Raw genomic sequence first — 16,393 nt, forward strand, 5'->3', positions numbered from 1 at the left:
TTTTGCTTCCCTGTAGTTCCTGACAAACTCTGCAAGATCAGAGAGTTGGCAGAAGACCTTTCTCAGCTCTCATCTGTAGGACACACTGAATCCTGAACAAAGGCTGGTTTTCCCTCAACTGTCTCAAAGGAAAACAAAAATGAAGACTTTTGAACAGTGATTAAACTCATCCTTCAAGTGCTCTGGCTGTAGTGTGCCATGTTATAATTCTCCCTGATCTTCACTCTCCCCCAAAAGAATCCTACAACAAAAAGAGATGAGATCTGGCATTTAACACTTAAAGGGATGGCAAACTCTATTTCTGAAAGTTCATCTCACAATCTTTCCCCACAAGCAACTTGCTGGTTTCTATTACAGATTTTTACCAAATCAAATCTGGTTCCAATGTAGCCAAATTGGAAAAAAAAAAAAAACCTAATAAAATAAATAAGCCACCCTTTTGCATTTTGACAATAAAGGATTTAATAAACTAAAAAGAAAAGTATTCCAGAAGACAGTTGTTGTAACAGGCCTCCACAAATATTACAGCCTAGGAGAGGACTGAAAACTGCGTAGGGTATTTCATAAATTAACATTAAACATTCAACATTTCAAAGTTAGGCCAAAAAAAGAAAGGTTTGAAAACTGGGAAGAAAGGAAGAAGAGAGAAAAGAAGGGTCAATAATGAATAAAAAAAGTTCAGTATTACAACAATTTGGAACTTTCATCTAATTCACTATTGATTTAGAAAGACAGGTGTTTAGGCCAACTTCATATTCCTTATCACTGACAAATCACAAAGCACAAACACTTGCCCATGACACAGAGCCAGTTCATCTCTCAACACTGAGATTAAGTACCAGTTCCAAAAATGGTAGAGACCTTTCCCTCTAAATAATAAATCAATGCATCAATAATAGTAAGAAAAACACACACACGTCACAACAGCACAGTGGCACTTTTCAGACCACCGCATCCAAATACAAGCAGCCATCAAGGATATGAGCACAGTCCCACAAGACAGTAATAGATCCCTTGAAAAGAGACTTGCATCAGGAAAAAATGGGTTTGTTGGGGGGTGTGGTGTCCTCATTCTGTGTAGAAGACATTCTTGTTTTCAACTCCTGTCTACCTCAGAAAAAGTGGTTTCCCAGTGATCTTTTTTGCTTGAGAAATAAGAAATAAAGAACAAGCTTTGGCAACGAGCCAGAGAAACAGACTGGGAGCCCTCCCAAACTAGCAGGCTCAGTGTTCTTAAAAAAAGCCTTTCCTCCAACTGTCTTAGATGTAAGTCATCTCACTCAGACAGTTAACAACAAAAAGAGAGTGCTCAGGTTTAAAGAGGTTGACTAAATATTCCTTCCCTAGAGATCATTGTTTACTGTCCTCATTTTTCTGCCATGTGATCATCTCATTCAATTCTCTTGCTGCCCAGTCTCTTCCCGAAAGCATTTGGCAGTTGCGACCTGAGCTTTGGATGGAAAAACACAGCAAACCTTTACACATCGTGGAGCAAGAAAACAGAAGCCCTGTATTGGTTTTTTTGCTTTTGTTTTATTTTGTTGGTTTGGGGGTTTGGTTTTTGTTTTTTTTGTTTGGTTTTGGTTTTTTTTTTTTTTTTATAATCTGTGCACAGGTCACCTTCAACCAAAAGCAGTGCTTTAAATACGGAAACCCACATACAACTTTGTGATCAGAAGTCAAGTCATAAAAGCAGACTAGTGCCTATTAGCAGGAAGGGGCTCAAAGAGGAAGTGAAGAATACCCCATGGCATCAAAATGAGCAGGACAACCATGCAACACTTCATGCAGGTCACCAGTGAACATGGATGAGAACCAGATAACACTTCGAGAACAGAGACCAGGTAGGGTGGTACGACTGTGGACACACCTCAGTTACACAGAGAGACTGCTTACCCTCAGTTTTAGTGGTAGTACCATCTTTAGGCAAATTAAAAAAAATAAGGAGAGGGTTAATAGGGAAAATAAGTAACATCAACAGACGTGGGCACTATATATTAGCTACAGAAATATGCACAAAAATTAGCACAATTAAAGAAATGAAAAAAGTTTGAGCAGCAAATCAAAGCTTGATGTATCTGAAGAACACACTTGCAGGTTTCCCCTCCTGCAATAACCAACCTTTGCCAAACTCCATTTTCGTTGTTTGCCTCACCATTTCTCTCACGGGAATGCGCAGGTGACAAATGTCCCTACCAGCTCAAAAGGAAGCAGGCTCCTTCAGGAGCAGCCATGTTTGCATCACTTAGACTGCATTTGCTGCTTTTCTCCTACAGTCTGTTTTAAGAGCAAGACTAACACTGTATTCCATCTCCCGGCTTCAAGGACAAAGCCAACTTTAGTAGATACTTCCCCCCCTCTTCTGTTCTTCCTCATAAGATTGTTCAAAAGCAGTTTTGCCACTGAATCCAGTATACAGCGCGACTAAAAATGGTTGCATCTGTGAGCTCGAAAGCACGCTATTATGTGATCAACTTCATATTCTGCATTACATTTTCACTGCAATGTAGCTAAAGCTTGAATGAAGTATGAACAATTTAGATCAGAATAAGAATTCAACTTCTGGACCAAATACAACCAACACATTTAAGCCAAGGTAAAACATTTCAGATATGAAAGAAACCTGTCTACAAAAGGAATCTATAGAAACCATCCCTAAATAATTCACCAAGGATATTTTATCAGACTAAAGACCAAATGCCCTACAGTAAGGAGAAGCAACTTCTCAACTGACTCAGTGAAGACAATCTACACAGCTTAAATAAAGATCACTGATGTCTGATTTTTCTCCCTCTTGTAAAGATAAATCAATGAAAAGTCTGGAACTAGATTAGTATGAAACAGCAGAATGAGAAACTAGCTCAGATGATCAGCTCTGCTCATAACCAAGTTGAAGCTCTGCAAATATGGTGTCAATCACTGCCTTGCATTTCCTCCTCCACGCCTCCTTAAATGGCATGTCCAGGAGAGAAAGATCAAATGCAAACTTTGTTGTAAGAAACCCTGAGGCACCTGAAAGTGATATACGACGCTTTGAGAGAATAATATGCCGTGTGGCTACAATCCAAAAAGAGTCAGCATAAGGAACAGTTACTTATATTCTGTGTAGTGAAATGGGAAGGCCGACTACTCTTTTGCTTCTACATCTTTAGTAAAACAAAGCGATCAAACTCAACTAAGATGTACTATTCAAAGCATAAAACAATTAATGGAAAACCAGTTTCAGGAAAGGAGGAAAGGAAGAGAAGGAAGAGACAAGGGACATGTCAAAAGGAATTGAGCGGTAAGTATTTTCCTCAACAATGTCCCAGAATCGTAATAAGATCTGCTTTTGCCCAGAGAGAAGAGTGAGACACAGACTATTATACAATTCAAAAACTAAGAACTTGTTTCAAGTCAGTTCTGTTGCAAATTTTTTCCTTAATCCCAAAGGGCAAGAGATCACACGCTGATCCTGAAGAGCTGGTAACTATCTCAGAGATATGTTCTTCTAGTCATAGTTTAATATTCAAATAAAACTACGAGGCACTTTCTGCTAGCAAAGAAAGCTAACTGCAAGAGTAGAAGAACATGTAGATTTACCTAGTGATGCATATGAGCCTGGGGGCAAGGCTGCAGCAGAACTGAAGGGGGTGGATGCTCCAGAAGACGTCACTTTTGACTTGGCACTAGCTGCTGCATTCACATCGACGTCACTGCGGGATCGCTGCAGAGATCCTGGTGTTGACACAGATTTTGTACTTACTGTAGATGCTGCAGATGGGAGTGGGAGATCCAGAATAAAGAAGATTAATTTTTTGAGCTGTGTGCTTCAAAGAGCCTGACAAGCAGTTTAATGTACTATTTTTAACACTCCCTGCTGGCACTCAAATACCTCAACTAAGAATGCTTTATCAGGGCAATGTGGGCTTCCCCACACTGCCTGCAAAGATATTTCAATGCTGACCTGATGCTACCTCTAAGAACTTTATCAGACACTAACCTAAATGCTGAGATCAAAAAGGCTGCCAGGCCAGTAAAGAAATTTCTAATAGAACCTAGATGGGAAAGTTCAACCACAGTACCCATCACCAGCTTGTGAGTTGCTGGCCAAAACAGACCTGCAGGTCCTTCAGTCCAGGTTCTACTAACTTCCTTCCCAACACCTCATCTTCTCATGAGGACTGCTGTTCCCATCACTTGTTGATGCTTACCCTCTTATGCATGAAGCTTGACTATTCAGCTGCAAGCAAACATGCATTTGTGTGCACAGTCAAGTAGGTTACACAACAACATCCCCTTGAATCAAAGATCTCAGTAGGGTGTACTGTATACACAAACCAGCCAGAACCCGATCTTGGTCAGGTGTAGAAGGCAACTTATCTACCAACAAAGTTTTGTCTATTATATTCTGTATTAAAATTTATTATTTAGATTATCGTATGCATTTACTCAGGACAGGAAAGCTGCACCTAAATATTCCATCTGACAGTAAAAACAGATTAGCAACGAGATGGAATTCAACACTGTAGGACTTGTGTGCAGACAATGCCTCCAGTAAGTGCTGAAACCACAGAGAATAAATGACAGAAAATTGTAAAGCTGAATGCACCATTAGACTATGTAGCTGTATGGCTTAGCATCAGCAGTAGTTTATTCCAGCTATTGCACAGCTAAACATACCTTGGCTAGAATTTTCAAGGCTTTAGCCTTCTTTTCAGGTGCAAGCAATAACAGATTTACTAACTTTCAAAAGCATCAGCAGTCGATGCACAGAATGTGGTGTACAACCCAAAAGTAATTAAAAAATTTTACATACTAAGCTGCCATCTTAAGGAGCAGTAAACAGTGATCAAAGTTTTTATTTGCATATCATAGTGTCTGAAATTCTCATTCTAATTCATCACACTTCCTCAGGAACACCTGAACACATTTTTCAGCTCCTGTTCTCACCTCTAGATGTAGTACTTCCAGTAGGACTTCTTTTAGCAGACAATGGACGGCTAGAAGTTAATATAAATATTTATTAAAACAAAACTAGTATTTCATAGTCATCAGTAACAGTGCTACTCTGTTCCCTCAGTACACAACTGAGTTAATAGGAAGTTATTTATATACAGGAATAGACTAACAAAGTTTATTAGTTAAGAATAAATACAGTACCACCATGAAATTCTTTAGAAAAGCACTAAGAAAAAAACCTAGTATGCACATTATTTCAGTAAAAAGAGATTTTTAAGAACACTTTTCATAGATTTTAAAAGTTACACCAGTATGTTATAGATATTTTTCATATAGGTCACACACTTAAATGGCAGACATTTGGAGCCTAAGTTGACTGTATCTCTAAGAGAAGGTAAAATACATACATTCAGCAGAAGAGTTACATACTGATTTTGCAGTTTCAACTCAAATTTAATTTAGTAATTTTTCTTCTCTTATAGGGAAAGTGGCAGACTTATACCTCTAGGATTAATGCTGAACACAGAATTTCAATCCAAGCATTGTTTTAAGCACACCTGGAAGGAATGACTAACAGTATTTGCTGTGCACAAAAAGCTTCCTAGAAAATTATTTATGGAGTCAAGATAATGATTTTTTTTTTTTTAAAGGGTTTCACTGGCTTCTTATTTTAATACAATGTTGGCTAAAAAAAATTTTGGAGTAACCAAGTGTTGAGGCCAAACAATGACCAGATGAGACAAAGCAATGTGATGGCTCCCTCCAATTCAATGGAGCTATCCACAGTTGTTTAAAGCGAGAGGTAGTGACATTGAAAGACTTACTTAAGACTCTCCTGGGAGCTGGAGGAGGAGCGATCCGACTGTGGCAAGGACACGATGCTGTCAGAGTTCTTCAAATGTGACTGCAGGGCCTTCTGGTAGGAAGACTCCAAGGTGTGGTACAAATGCTCTGCCTCTCGGCTGAAGTGACTGTGGAAACCCCAGTAACACCTGGAAACAAGGCACAATACTGTGAATACTTCTTTGTCATGTTTTAGGGGGCAGTGAGGCACAATACTGTGAATACTTCTTTGTCATGTTTTAGGGGGCAGTGAGGCACAATACTGTGAATACTTCTTTGTCATGTTTTAGGGGGCAGTGAGGCACAATACTGTGAATACTTCTTTGTCATGTTTTAGGGGGCAGTGAGGCACAATACTGTGAATACTTCTTTGTCATGTTTTAGGGGGCAGTGAGGCACAGGTGCAGTCAGAGCCCTTTTCACTACTGGCATTAGTGGCTCATTAGCCCCGTCATTTCAACCATCTACTGCCCCTATGACACACTCAAGACATTATCACTTTCTTCAACCCATTGTATTGCTCAAGCAGCTGCACAGAAGACAAACCAAATGAAAGTTAAGATAGGAACACACCATTTGGTGCATTATAAATACACAAGCAGCCAACAAAGCTTTATTACAGAAGAAACCCTCATCCCTCCGGCTGTCTACTGTACACGGGAGATGGTAGACCCACTACACTGATACTAGTTTGGGACTGGGTGCTCAATAATTACTTCAAAAACATGACAAAACGAGAACACACATGCATGGGCCTGATTCAGGAAAGCACCAGCTGGTGTTGTTTTCTTCCTTAAGTTTAACAAACAGCCCTCCTACAATGTTGCAGAGACAAATCTTCTGTACTGAGTTGAGGCTGTTGACTGTCTTTTTGGGAAGAAATAACAAGGAAAAGGAAAGAGGTACTCCTATAGACTTCCAGTCAGTGCCATGCTGAAAATAAAAGTGCATTTTAAGATGAGGGAAGGATTCCTTTCTGGTCCAAATCTCCTGGCTGATGGCTAAACACCATTCACTCTCGTCACAAAGGAGACGAAGACTCTCAGCACTTTTCAGGGGGCAACTAATGGGCAGTTTAAGAGCAAGATCGTTAGCTCAAATCAATCAAGAATTGTTTGTGTGTGACAGTAAGTCCTCAGAGAAGTCACATACATTCTCACACCAGTAGAAGGAAACAAATTTGTCTTACAATCAGCCGTGCTGTTAATTAAGAAACATGGTAAGAGAGAATTAAGCACACTCTCCAAAGTCTCATGCTATTCTCCTTGCTGTGTCTCTTCAGCTTAACTAGTCACCTGCTATGAAGTCTCAGTGCTTACTGTCTTTTATAGTGATGGACACGTTCATCACGTAAATCCTTTCAAAAGGATTTAAGCAGTCCTACTGTGAAACACTTCTGCTTATAACAGAGCATTTAGATTAATAAAATTTATTGTTCATTGATTTCATGTTTTACAGCATCCTCTTTCTGAAGAAAAATGTTCCTGTAGTGTTCTGTTCAGAAGAGCATGATCCTAGTATATCAGCATACTACTTTAAGTACAATCACATTAATGGAAATGCAAGAGATCAACAGAAGAAAATTAATTGCAAATATTAAACTTTCCTATAGATACACACAAAGATATTATTTCAGTGTCATAAAATATTTCCTTAATTTAGGATACCATTTAGCAGTGTACTAGCACAAGGACTTTTACTTCAAGAGTAGCAAATAACAATAGAATAGAACAGACTATTTCAGTTGGAAGGGACCTACAACGATCATCTAGTCCAACTTGCCTGACCAATTCAGGGTTGACCAGAAGTTAAAGCATGTTATTAAGGACATTGTCCAAATGCCTCTTAAAAGACTGACAGGCTTGGGGCATCGACCACCCCTCTAGGAAGCCTGTTCTAGTGTTTGACCACCCTCTCGGTAACGAAATGCTTCCTAATGTTGAGTCTAAACCTCCTCTGGTGCAGCTTTGAACCATTCCCGCATATGCTTTCACTGGATACCAGGGAGAAGAGGCCAGCAGCTCCCTCTCCACTTCCCCTCCTCAGGAAGCTGTGGAGAACAATGAGGTTGTCCCTCAGGCTCCTAGCTGACAACCCAGGCAAGCCCAAAGTCCTTAGCTGCTCCTCAGGGGACATTCCTTCCAGCCCTTTCACCACCTTTGTTGCCTTCCTCTGGACACATTCAAGGACCTTCACATCCTTCTTAAACTGTGGGGCCCGGAACTGCACACAGTATTCAAGGTGAGGCTCCACCAACACTGAATACAGGGGGATAATCACCTCTCTTGACCAGCTGGCTGTGGTGTGTTTGATGCACCCCAGGATGCAGTTTGCCCTCTTGGCTGCCAGGGCACACTGCTGACTCACACTGAGCCTGCTGTCAACCAGCACCCCCAGATCCCTTTCTGCAAGGCTGCTCTCCAGCCACTCCTCTCCCAATTTATACTTGTGCCTGGCATTACTCCATCCTAGGTCTTGTATACAGGCCAAAAAGAAAAGAAAAAATATATTAGAAGTAACAGTATTTTTGTACTGAACAGAAGAAATACCAGTTAACTGCAAGCAACTCAAACATCAAAGAGAAAGACAAGGTTACTAGTTCTCGATTCTAGACTCTTGAACAACTCAGGTAAGCACTTTACCTGCTTAGACAGATAAAAAGCCAATAAAATATTACAAGAACGAAGTGAAACAAGCACCATTAGAAGATGTGATACTTATATAACTCAGCCCCATGTGATCATCTTGTATGACGACATCTGCTGAAGTGCACACTCCCACTGAAGCCAAGGGAAAGTTGACATCAACTGCCAGGCGAAGGTAACTTGTCTGGACTTCAGTCTCCAACATGCAATACCACTGACTCACAACACAATAGGGGCAAAGAAGGAGAGGAAGAAAAGACACCAACAACAGCTTCCACTTACTTTCTTGCCTCTATCCTGGCTTCAGAGTCTGCATCATGAATTCCCTTCTTTATTGTTTCAGCTAACACTGATATGTGTCTGAAATAAGAAGGAAAACATTATCCAGCAGTCCAGAAAGATGCACCACACTTATAAACAAATGACTAATTTGATTTTGCCTTGGCCTCCAAGAACAAATAGTTCATCACATCCTCCCATTTCCATGTAAGATCCTTTGGAGCCTTTATTTATTTACTCTTACAAGTCAGTTTTATTTCACCCACACTGCTGACTAGGAAAAGGCAAGCAGCATTCTTCATAGGTCAGTCTTTAGTTAGCTTTTGAAACTGCCTGGGGGCAAAACCACTCTCTTAACCCTTAAAAAGTCTTGCACAGTCTAGGGCTAAGGAAATTGTGTCCCTGCTTCTTCCCCCACAATTACTTTCACTGTTCATTAGTCTGAAGTACTGTAAAAGCCTCAGAAACTCTGACAGACATGTGGTAACCTCCACATCATCTCACTTTGGGGTGCAAAAGGAAAAAAAAAAAGTAAAAAAAATTTTAAAAAAAGAAAATCTATTGAGTTCAGGGATTCACTCAGCCAGGTTTTCCAAGGCTGGCATAGGAGACAGACTCACCAAACTCACTGCCAGAACTACAGACGAATGGGGTGTGTGCACATATGTACGTGCTTTTTTTGTGACAAAAATATCACTACTCAAGCTACCTGATATGATCTCACCTCCTAGATTATCCTTTCTCCAGAATTAACCTCCCCAGACATAAGTAGAGAGACACAACTTGTTTTCAGAGCTTACCTTTCTAGGGAATGTGTTTGCCACTCCTGCAACAGCAAGTCTAAAAATTCAAAACAGCGCCTGAGAGAAGAAAGAGAAGAAATGCTAAGTTCTTTAAGTTAACAGAGGCACGCTGACTTTGCCATACCTGCCCCTGAACAACACCCATCTTTTGTTATGAAGTTTTTTTAGGACATTAGAATTCCGTAACGACCCCGATAAAAATATCAACGTCTCTACAAATGCCATCAATAAACAGTCTGAAGTAGTAACTGGAGGCAGCTCACTACAGAGAAGTCTGAAGAGAGGGCTTGACATAAAACAACCCAGAAAGGCCCCTTTTTCATTAAACAGGATACAGGCCCAGAAGATCTATGCTAATGATACTTTGTACCTGTTAGTTCAGGCTTCACACAGAAACTTCACATTTAGCTTCATGTGGAGACAGATCCTCTCCAACTTTAATCTCCCCTCCTCATTTCAAGACACTAAGGCACAAATGTGCTGTTACTTGTTCAAGGTTTGTCACCAAATGCAGCAACCACAAAGCCCTTCTTTTTGTCTAACCAGAAGAGAACTAGCTGATCTACATGGACCAGGCAAGAGTGTCCCAGTGAGGTAGTAGACCGAAGTACACTTAGATTTTAAGTGCAAAGAGGACCACTAGCACATCCAGTCCAACTTCCAGATGATGCTATTGCAGAACACTACTACCACTGACTGGCCCAAAGAAAATGTGTCACTGTAATGGCTAGTAGTGGGGAACAGGAATGTGTCTGTAAAGAAGCCAAAATAACATGATATCAACATGTAAGCACAAAGGTTAGTTTAAAAAACATTTATCTTTGTGGAAAAGTGCTTTTCTTCTCTGCAGTGCTGCAGCTTATTCAAGGTAGCTGACTTTGAATTTGGTCCCAACTCATGGGGGAGAATGAGATGCATTCTTTAGTAAGTGTGTATATCAACCCTTTTCATGAATAAAAACAACTACATGAATGTTATCAGAAAGTACATGTGAACCTATTTACTGGTAAAAAGGGAGAGTAAATTCAAACTACATGCTCACCTTCTAACTGCAACAGACTTGGAGGTACAATTACTGGTTATGATGGGTATTAATCGAGGGATGTGCGTATGCTGGAAGAAAAACAAACAACAAAAACAGGAAGAAGTCTTTACACCACAGTTCCACAGAATGAAAGGCCATCTCTTTCAGCCACCTGAGCCCAGTATGCAGATACTTATTTTTGTTCAATTCTTAAAAATAGAACTGCTAAATAAAGGAACACTAACAGATATGTACAGATTTTTTTTATTAAAAATTTTATATTTTATCTGTTAAAATATCTTTAACAGATATTTTCTTTTCTTCTATAATGACAGGCTCCAGTGAATTAAGGAGCTGAAGTCACTGCAAGAGGATCTAAACTGTCATTGGTGACAACCTGAGAGATATCAGGCTATCTACAGCTTCCCCAATGAATCACTAGGCAGAAATCACCTTTGTGACCTAATGGTTTTAGGAAACATGCACTGACTGAGGAATTTTAAAGCATAATTAAGAGGATGAGTCTGTCCTGCAAGGCAGGTTTAAAACCCATTCAAAGAAAAAAGTTTGCTCAGCTATTAGAGGGATAGAAATATCTTATTCTGCAAAGAAATATTCTTCCTACTATTTTGGCAGGGCTTAACTATCACCATCTACACAAGGCTGCATGACATCTGAGACAGCCAAACCCAGCACAATCAGAAAAGTAGATGAGGCACTTAATCTAATTTTCATTGCAGCAACATTCATATTTCCTCAGAAACACCACAGTATTTGGAAATGATAACATTGTTCTCTTGATGTATACTTACTCGAATGATTAACCTAACTGCTACAACACCAGAAGTGGCCATGACTTTGGCACTATTTGGAATTAGATTAAAAATCGTTGGCATGATGGCTTCTGCCCCATGGTCAAACTTGTTTCCCAGAACTGATGACAAATGTCTGAAAAACAGAATGAAGTCACGCTGGTAAGTGTGCTGAAGATTAAGAGAGTCAGACTTCTATGGAACATCTGACATAAGCACATCTGACACCTCAATCTTCACAACTGTCACCTCCTCTCCAAAGGACAGAGAACACCATGTTTCAAAAAATAGTCCTTTACTTTCATTTCAAACTTGTGTTCTATATTCATCTGAACTCAGAAACAGTAAGTTCAGCATAAAATAAAGTAACTAGCACAGCTAAAAATTTATTAACAAATGTATTTTTTTCTGAACTTGTTAGTTTATATTGGTTTCCTGAAACTGCCTATTTTGCCTTAATATGCACAAATTCCAAAAAAGCTGTTAGTAACACTGCAGTGCCCTTTTTCTTGAAGCGTTTCACAAAGGATAAACCATCAAAAAAACCCTAGCTCAATCCAAACCAGAACAAAACATAAACATTTTCAGCTTTACTGTTCAATCCTTCTCTACTCAGTGCATGAATGCATGGCTTGCTCATTCATTCAGCATCTCTCAAATCAGCACCGTTTAAAACTCAGGAACACAGTCTGGCAGAACTACTATTAGTGGCCTACATGGACATGGTTTTCAACAGCTGTAACAAAACCATATTCTAGATATAACTATGTAGTACTACCAGTACAAGTTACATCCTAAATGTTTTAACCAGTGTCTGTTCCTCTTTTTTACATCGCCTTTCAAGTGCGTTTAGAAAGTAAACTTACCCCAATGTGATACAAGCCTCTCGTACTACTTGAGACCGCAGGTCTTTAGCGGATAATTTAAATGCTCCATCCAAAAGTCTTAAGTGTTGGAAGAAGTTATCATATTCTGCAGCTCCAGCCAAAAGTAAGGAGCGGATCTTTTTCAACTGTTAGCACCACAAAAGAAAGCAGTGACTGTTAATGAGCAATAAATAGAAGGACAGTTATGTTCAGGGCCGATACTTGGTTTCCAGGGTCCTTGTACCATTGCTCCTCAACAGGCATTGAGGAACTCTGTTCTTAGAGTCCAAGCAATTTTATTATTTCAGATCTTGTATTCAATCATAGGTTAACATACTAAGTATGATAATATAAACACACTAGCTAACTGTTACAGGAATCCAGAAATGTTGCATACAGCTACTCAAACGATATTGTTAACAACCGAAACATTACTTTTTAAGCCAAAAGATACCTTAAAGGTTCTCCTTATTCCCCTTAGAAACCACTTATTTACAACAGCTTCGGTCCTCTCACAGCTGACTATTGTATTAAAAAGATGACTAGACTTAAATGGCATGGCTCATACTCAGATCTGAGTAACACCGACTTGTATCTAGAATATGTCCATTAACTTCATTAAAATTATTATCCAGCTTTACTAGAAGTGGAACCCTGACCACATCAAAATGGGAAATCTTCTATTAATATTACAAGGACCACCATTTCATCCTATAGACATTCTTTTGGACACCTTCATAGGCCCTCATATATACAGATGCATCTGTACAGTGCCTCAGTTTAAGTTCACTGTCACTCAGTACAGCAAACAAAAAAACCTGAAATAAGCTGAATCAGCATGGTTAGCCACTCAGATCTGTAATACAGGATTTGACAGACATGTCAAAGTTGCTACACCAGTGATGAAAGCCTACAGTGTAGACAAGATCATGCATCTATTTACATCATGAAAACACAGCTCACCTCAGTAAATAAAACTCAGTCTTGGCATGCATATAACATCTGATTTTCCACTTCTATATTTCCCAGAGTCATATTTACTTATTCAAAACCCGAGTGTGTAAATTCTGACTTATTTTACACCTCCATTTGGAAAAGTATAAATAAGTTCTCTATAAGCAAAGTGACTTTCTGCCTCATCAGGAAGTTTTAAGACATTCTGAATACCACTTTTGACATTTTGATTTCAGCATCTGCTAGCAAGTTTCTAGCTTCAGAGCTGGATTTGCTGCATGAATTCTAGTTCAACCTGATGCCATGTCAACAGATTCTTGTATATCAAAAAGCATTTTCCTTCACAGATGCGGTTTAAATTCAGTCTCATAAGGAGACGTTTCCCCCAAGCTTGGGGGAACATAACAGATGCTCACCACTTAAACTACATTCTAGTCTTACTCTGAGGTTCTCCCAGTACCCTCCTCACGGGATTAAGCTCAGTGCAGAAAAACCTTATATTAGAGTTCATATTTAAGTTCGCTACTTACCGCAGAAACTCTCTGTTCCCAGTCATGCTTATCATCTGATAGTATCTCTCTTATTTTGTTTATGGATTCCTCAAGATCCCGGCTGGAATAAATCTGCAAATTTAAATATAGAGTAGCACTATAATGCAAGATTTAGTCCAGAAAATCAGATCACTTTCCAACTACATTCTTACATCTTTGCTCCTCAGTTCTTAAACGTCATGTGCTAGCCTTGGACACAGCTAGCTTTGCATAATGCAAAGAATTTACACCCATTTCCTGCAATCAAAAATTACTAAATGACCACAAGATGATTAAAGGATCATCTTTTATTATTTTACTATATTTTCACAATTTTAAGCAGCATTCCTGCAGCTACTAGTGACTATGCTAGTCAAGACCTACAGACAACCATGAGTGAACATGTGCTGTTCAGTTGTCCGAAAAATAAAGCTCTGGTGAAGGAGAGGGGATACACGACACATCTCAGCTATCCAGCTAAATCTATCAGCAAACATGCACTGTCCAGCTGTTGCAGTCAGAACAGCAGCAATCCCAGAGACACAAGTGACCTTTATTGCTTTCGTTTCCTAGATGGTACAGATGAAATGCAGAGAGGCTTCTGCTGACTTAAGTTTTTGTTCAACCAAACTGCACTGTGCAGCATGCATGTCCAGTTCCAGCTCCACGTCCATTCCTGTGATACCTCTATCACAACCCTCCCACCCCCATTCCCTCCACTTCTGAGATTTTCACACAAACTACTGGCAGATACCACTATTTAAAACTTGCCTACTTCTAACTTGCCTTCCCCCTAAAGAAGATTTGTCAACATCATAATGAAGCACAGTTTGCCAGTGATTAGGACTAGATTCTATACCCATCTTCTGCTTTTTAGTACTGCGTGTTTTAACACATAATTCTACTTACCTGAACTGTTGGGACATCTTCAAAAGCTTTAATGAAATCTTCTTCATCCACAGCACCTGCTCCCTCTTTGGCTGCTGACATACAAATGAAAAAGCCTTTTCAATCTTCTTATCAACAAGAGAATCAATTAAGAAACCACCAGCTATCTAGGAACCTAATCAGGAGAAAGTTCACTAACCATGCAGCCTCAGAGTGCTGCAGATGTAATGAAAGTAGAGACATGGAAATTCAATGCCAGGCACAGACTAGACACGCACAGCATACTTCAACTCCTAGGCACAGAGGGCACATTAGGGAAGTCATTACAGTAGTCACTCAACAGTTAGGGGACACAGTCTGAAAGATGAAAGGGAATATTTACTTTAATTATATGGGAGATTTTATTTTAAAGGATTTAATCCTATCTATAATACATGAAGGTGCAGATCTGACAGGTGCACAAACAGACAAATGATAAGGAAGATAAATAGTCTCTGGAATACTAATCAGATTAGAGACTGTCTGATACAGAGAACTTTCTCCATTTCTCTAGGTCACATGTAGAATGACAATCACATGTAGAATTATTGCTCACATTCAGAATTACTGCTCAGTTTTCTTTCTGCATCTTCATTACCAGCAATGTCCAAAGATCTTAGAAGCAAGCCAACACCTCAGTTTTAGACTGCATGGGCTGAAGTTTAGCATGTAGCTGTAAGCAGCCTGCCTCAGCTCAGCTAAAGAGTTGCAGCTATAAAGGCAAAAACTACAGGCTGCAACATTGACATTATTTACTCACAGCCCTCAGTGGATAATCACACTGGTCCCAACACCTTTTACAAACGCAAAACACATTATAGGGATGCGAGGACTGCTTGGAGGTTCATCCTACCAAGGTTCGGTCACGGCATGCAGACAATGTACACATAATGATTTCACAGGGAAAAATTTGTTACTGGATGCTGGGGGCCAGTCTGGAAGCCCTTGCAGTAAGCTCAAGCATGAACACTATAAGTACTTCACATAAAGGTCAATTCACGTATGCTATTGGCTTACTTGAAGACTTGGAGCCCAGAGCTGCAGACCCAAGTCTGCGGGTAGTCCCCATCCCAACTCTGCGCGAGTTTGCAGGGGCCTTTGAAGATGTAGAGGAGCTAGCTGAGGAAGGTCTGTTCCCATCCACGGAGTCTTCATCATCAAAAATTTTATCTGCCAAAAAAAAAAAGCACACTCAGCTGTAAGTCCAGTGAAGCAAAGAGATGTCCCAAGGAACATGCCCATATGATGGCAAACATGCTACATGTTCAGGTCTGCTCTGCCAGCTCTTATCTCAGCAGTGTCTTCATGCTAGAAATCCAGTTATTCACAAAAGACCACCAGGCCACCAAACCTGATCTTTTGCTATTGCAGCCACTATGTTATAAACCCTTTCGATGAATGCATTCAGATAAAAAGAATAAACTTCAAATCCACAGTAGAAAGATGCAAGCCACAGATAACCCTTGGGGTGTCTACAGTCTGTATCTCTGATGTTTACGCCTCAGAGACCTATTTTGCCATGGGCTGTAGTGAAACTACGACCATGAGCAAATCCAAGATCCAAGTGTGGAGGGGATCAGGCAGCACAGGCTGCCCTGTCACACCATGCTAACTACTGGTACCAGACTGCAAATAAACAGGGTAACCCAGGAAAGATCGCATGGCAACACCCATGCTGTTGATAAGCCACAGACCATTAATCACAGACCCAACTAGAGCTACAAATCCACTTTAACTTTTTAAATGATCACCAGAGATTCTTTACAAGG

General features: G+C 39.9%; 1 protein-coding gene across 29 annotated transcripts in view; it reads right to left on the bottom strand.

Moving 5' to 3' along the window:
- CLASP1 (cytoplasmic linker associated protein 1) overlaps positions 1 to 16,393 on the bottom strand; it is a 192,591-nt gene that overhangs the window by 82,291 nt on the left and 93,907 nt on the right. For 18 of the 29 annotated variants that reach the window (XM_052793236.1, XM_052793258.1, XM_052793254.1 and 15 more), the window contains 12 exons: positions 15,642 to 15,794; positions 14,607 to 14,680; positions 13,698 to 13,790; positions 12,214 to 12,359; positions 11,348 to 11,483; positions 10,554 to 10,624; positions 9,509 to 9,568; positions 8,712 to 8,789; positions 5,766 to 5,933; positions 4,933 to 4,982; positions 3,583 to 3,753; positions 1,897 to 1,920 (listed from right to left, as the gene is read on the bottom strand). In XM_052793236.1, coding sequence (XP_052649196.1) covers positions 1,897 to 1,920; positions 3,583 to 3,753; positions 4,933 to 4,982; positions 5,766 to 5,933; positions 8,712 to 8,789; positions 9,509 to 9,568; positions 10,554 to 10,624; positions 11,348 to 11,483; positions 12,214 to 12,359; positions 13,698 to 13,790; positions 14,607 to 14,680; positions 15,642 to 15,794 — 1,224 coding nt within the window. The remainder of the gene's footprint in view (positions 1 to 1,896; positions 1,921 to 3,582; positions 3,754 to 4,932; positions 4,983 to 5,765; positions 5,934 to 8,711; positions 8,790 to 9,508; positions 9,569 to 10,553; positions 10,625 to 11,347; positions 11,484 to 12,213; positions 12,360 to 13,697; positions 13,791 to 14,606; positions 14,681 to 15,641; positions 15,795 to 16,393) is intronic. The other 11 variants (XM_052793265.1, XM_052793264.1, XM_052793242.1 and 8 more) reach the window with 2 other exon arrangements.

The sequence above is a fragment of the Harpia harpyja genome, chromosome 7 (assembly GCF_026419915.1).
Source record: "Harpia harpyja isolate bHarHar1 chromosome 7, bHarHar1 primary haplotype, whole genome shotgun sequence".
Classification (NCBI taxonomy): Eukaryota; Metazoa; Chordata; class Aves; order Accipitriformes; family Accipitridae; genus Harpia; species Harpia harpyja.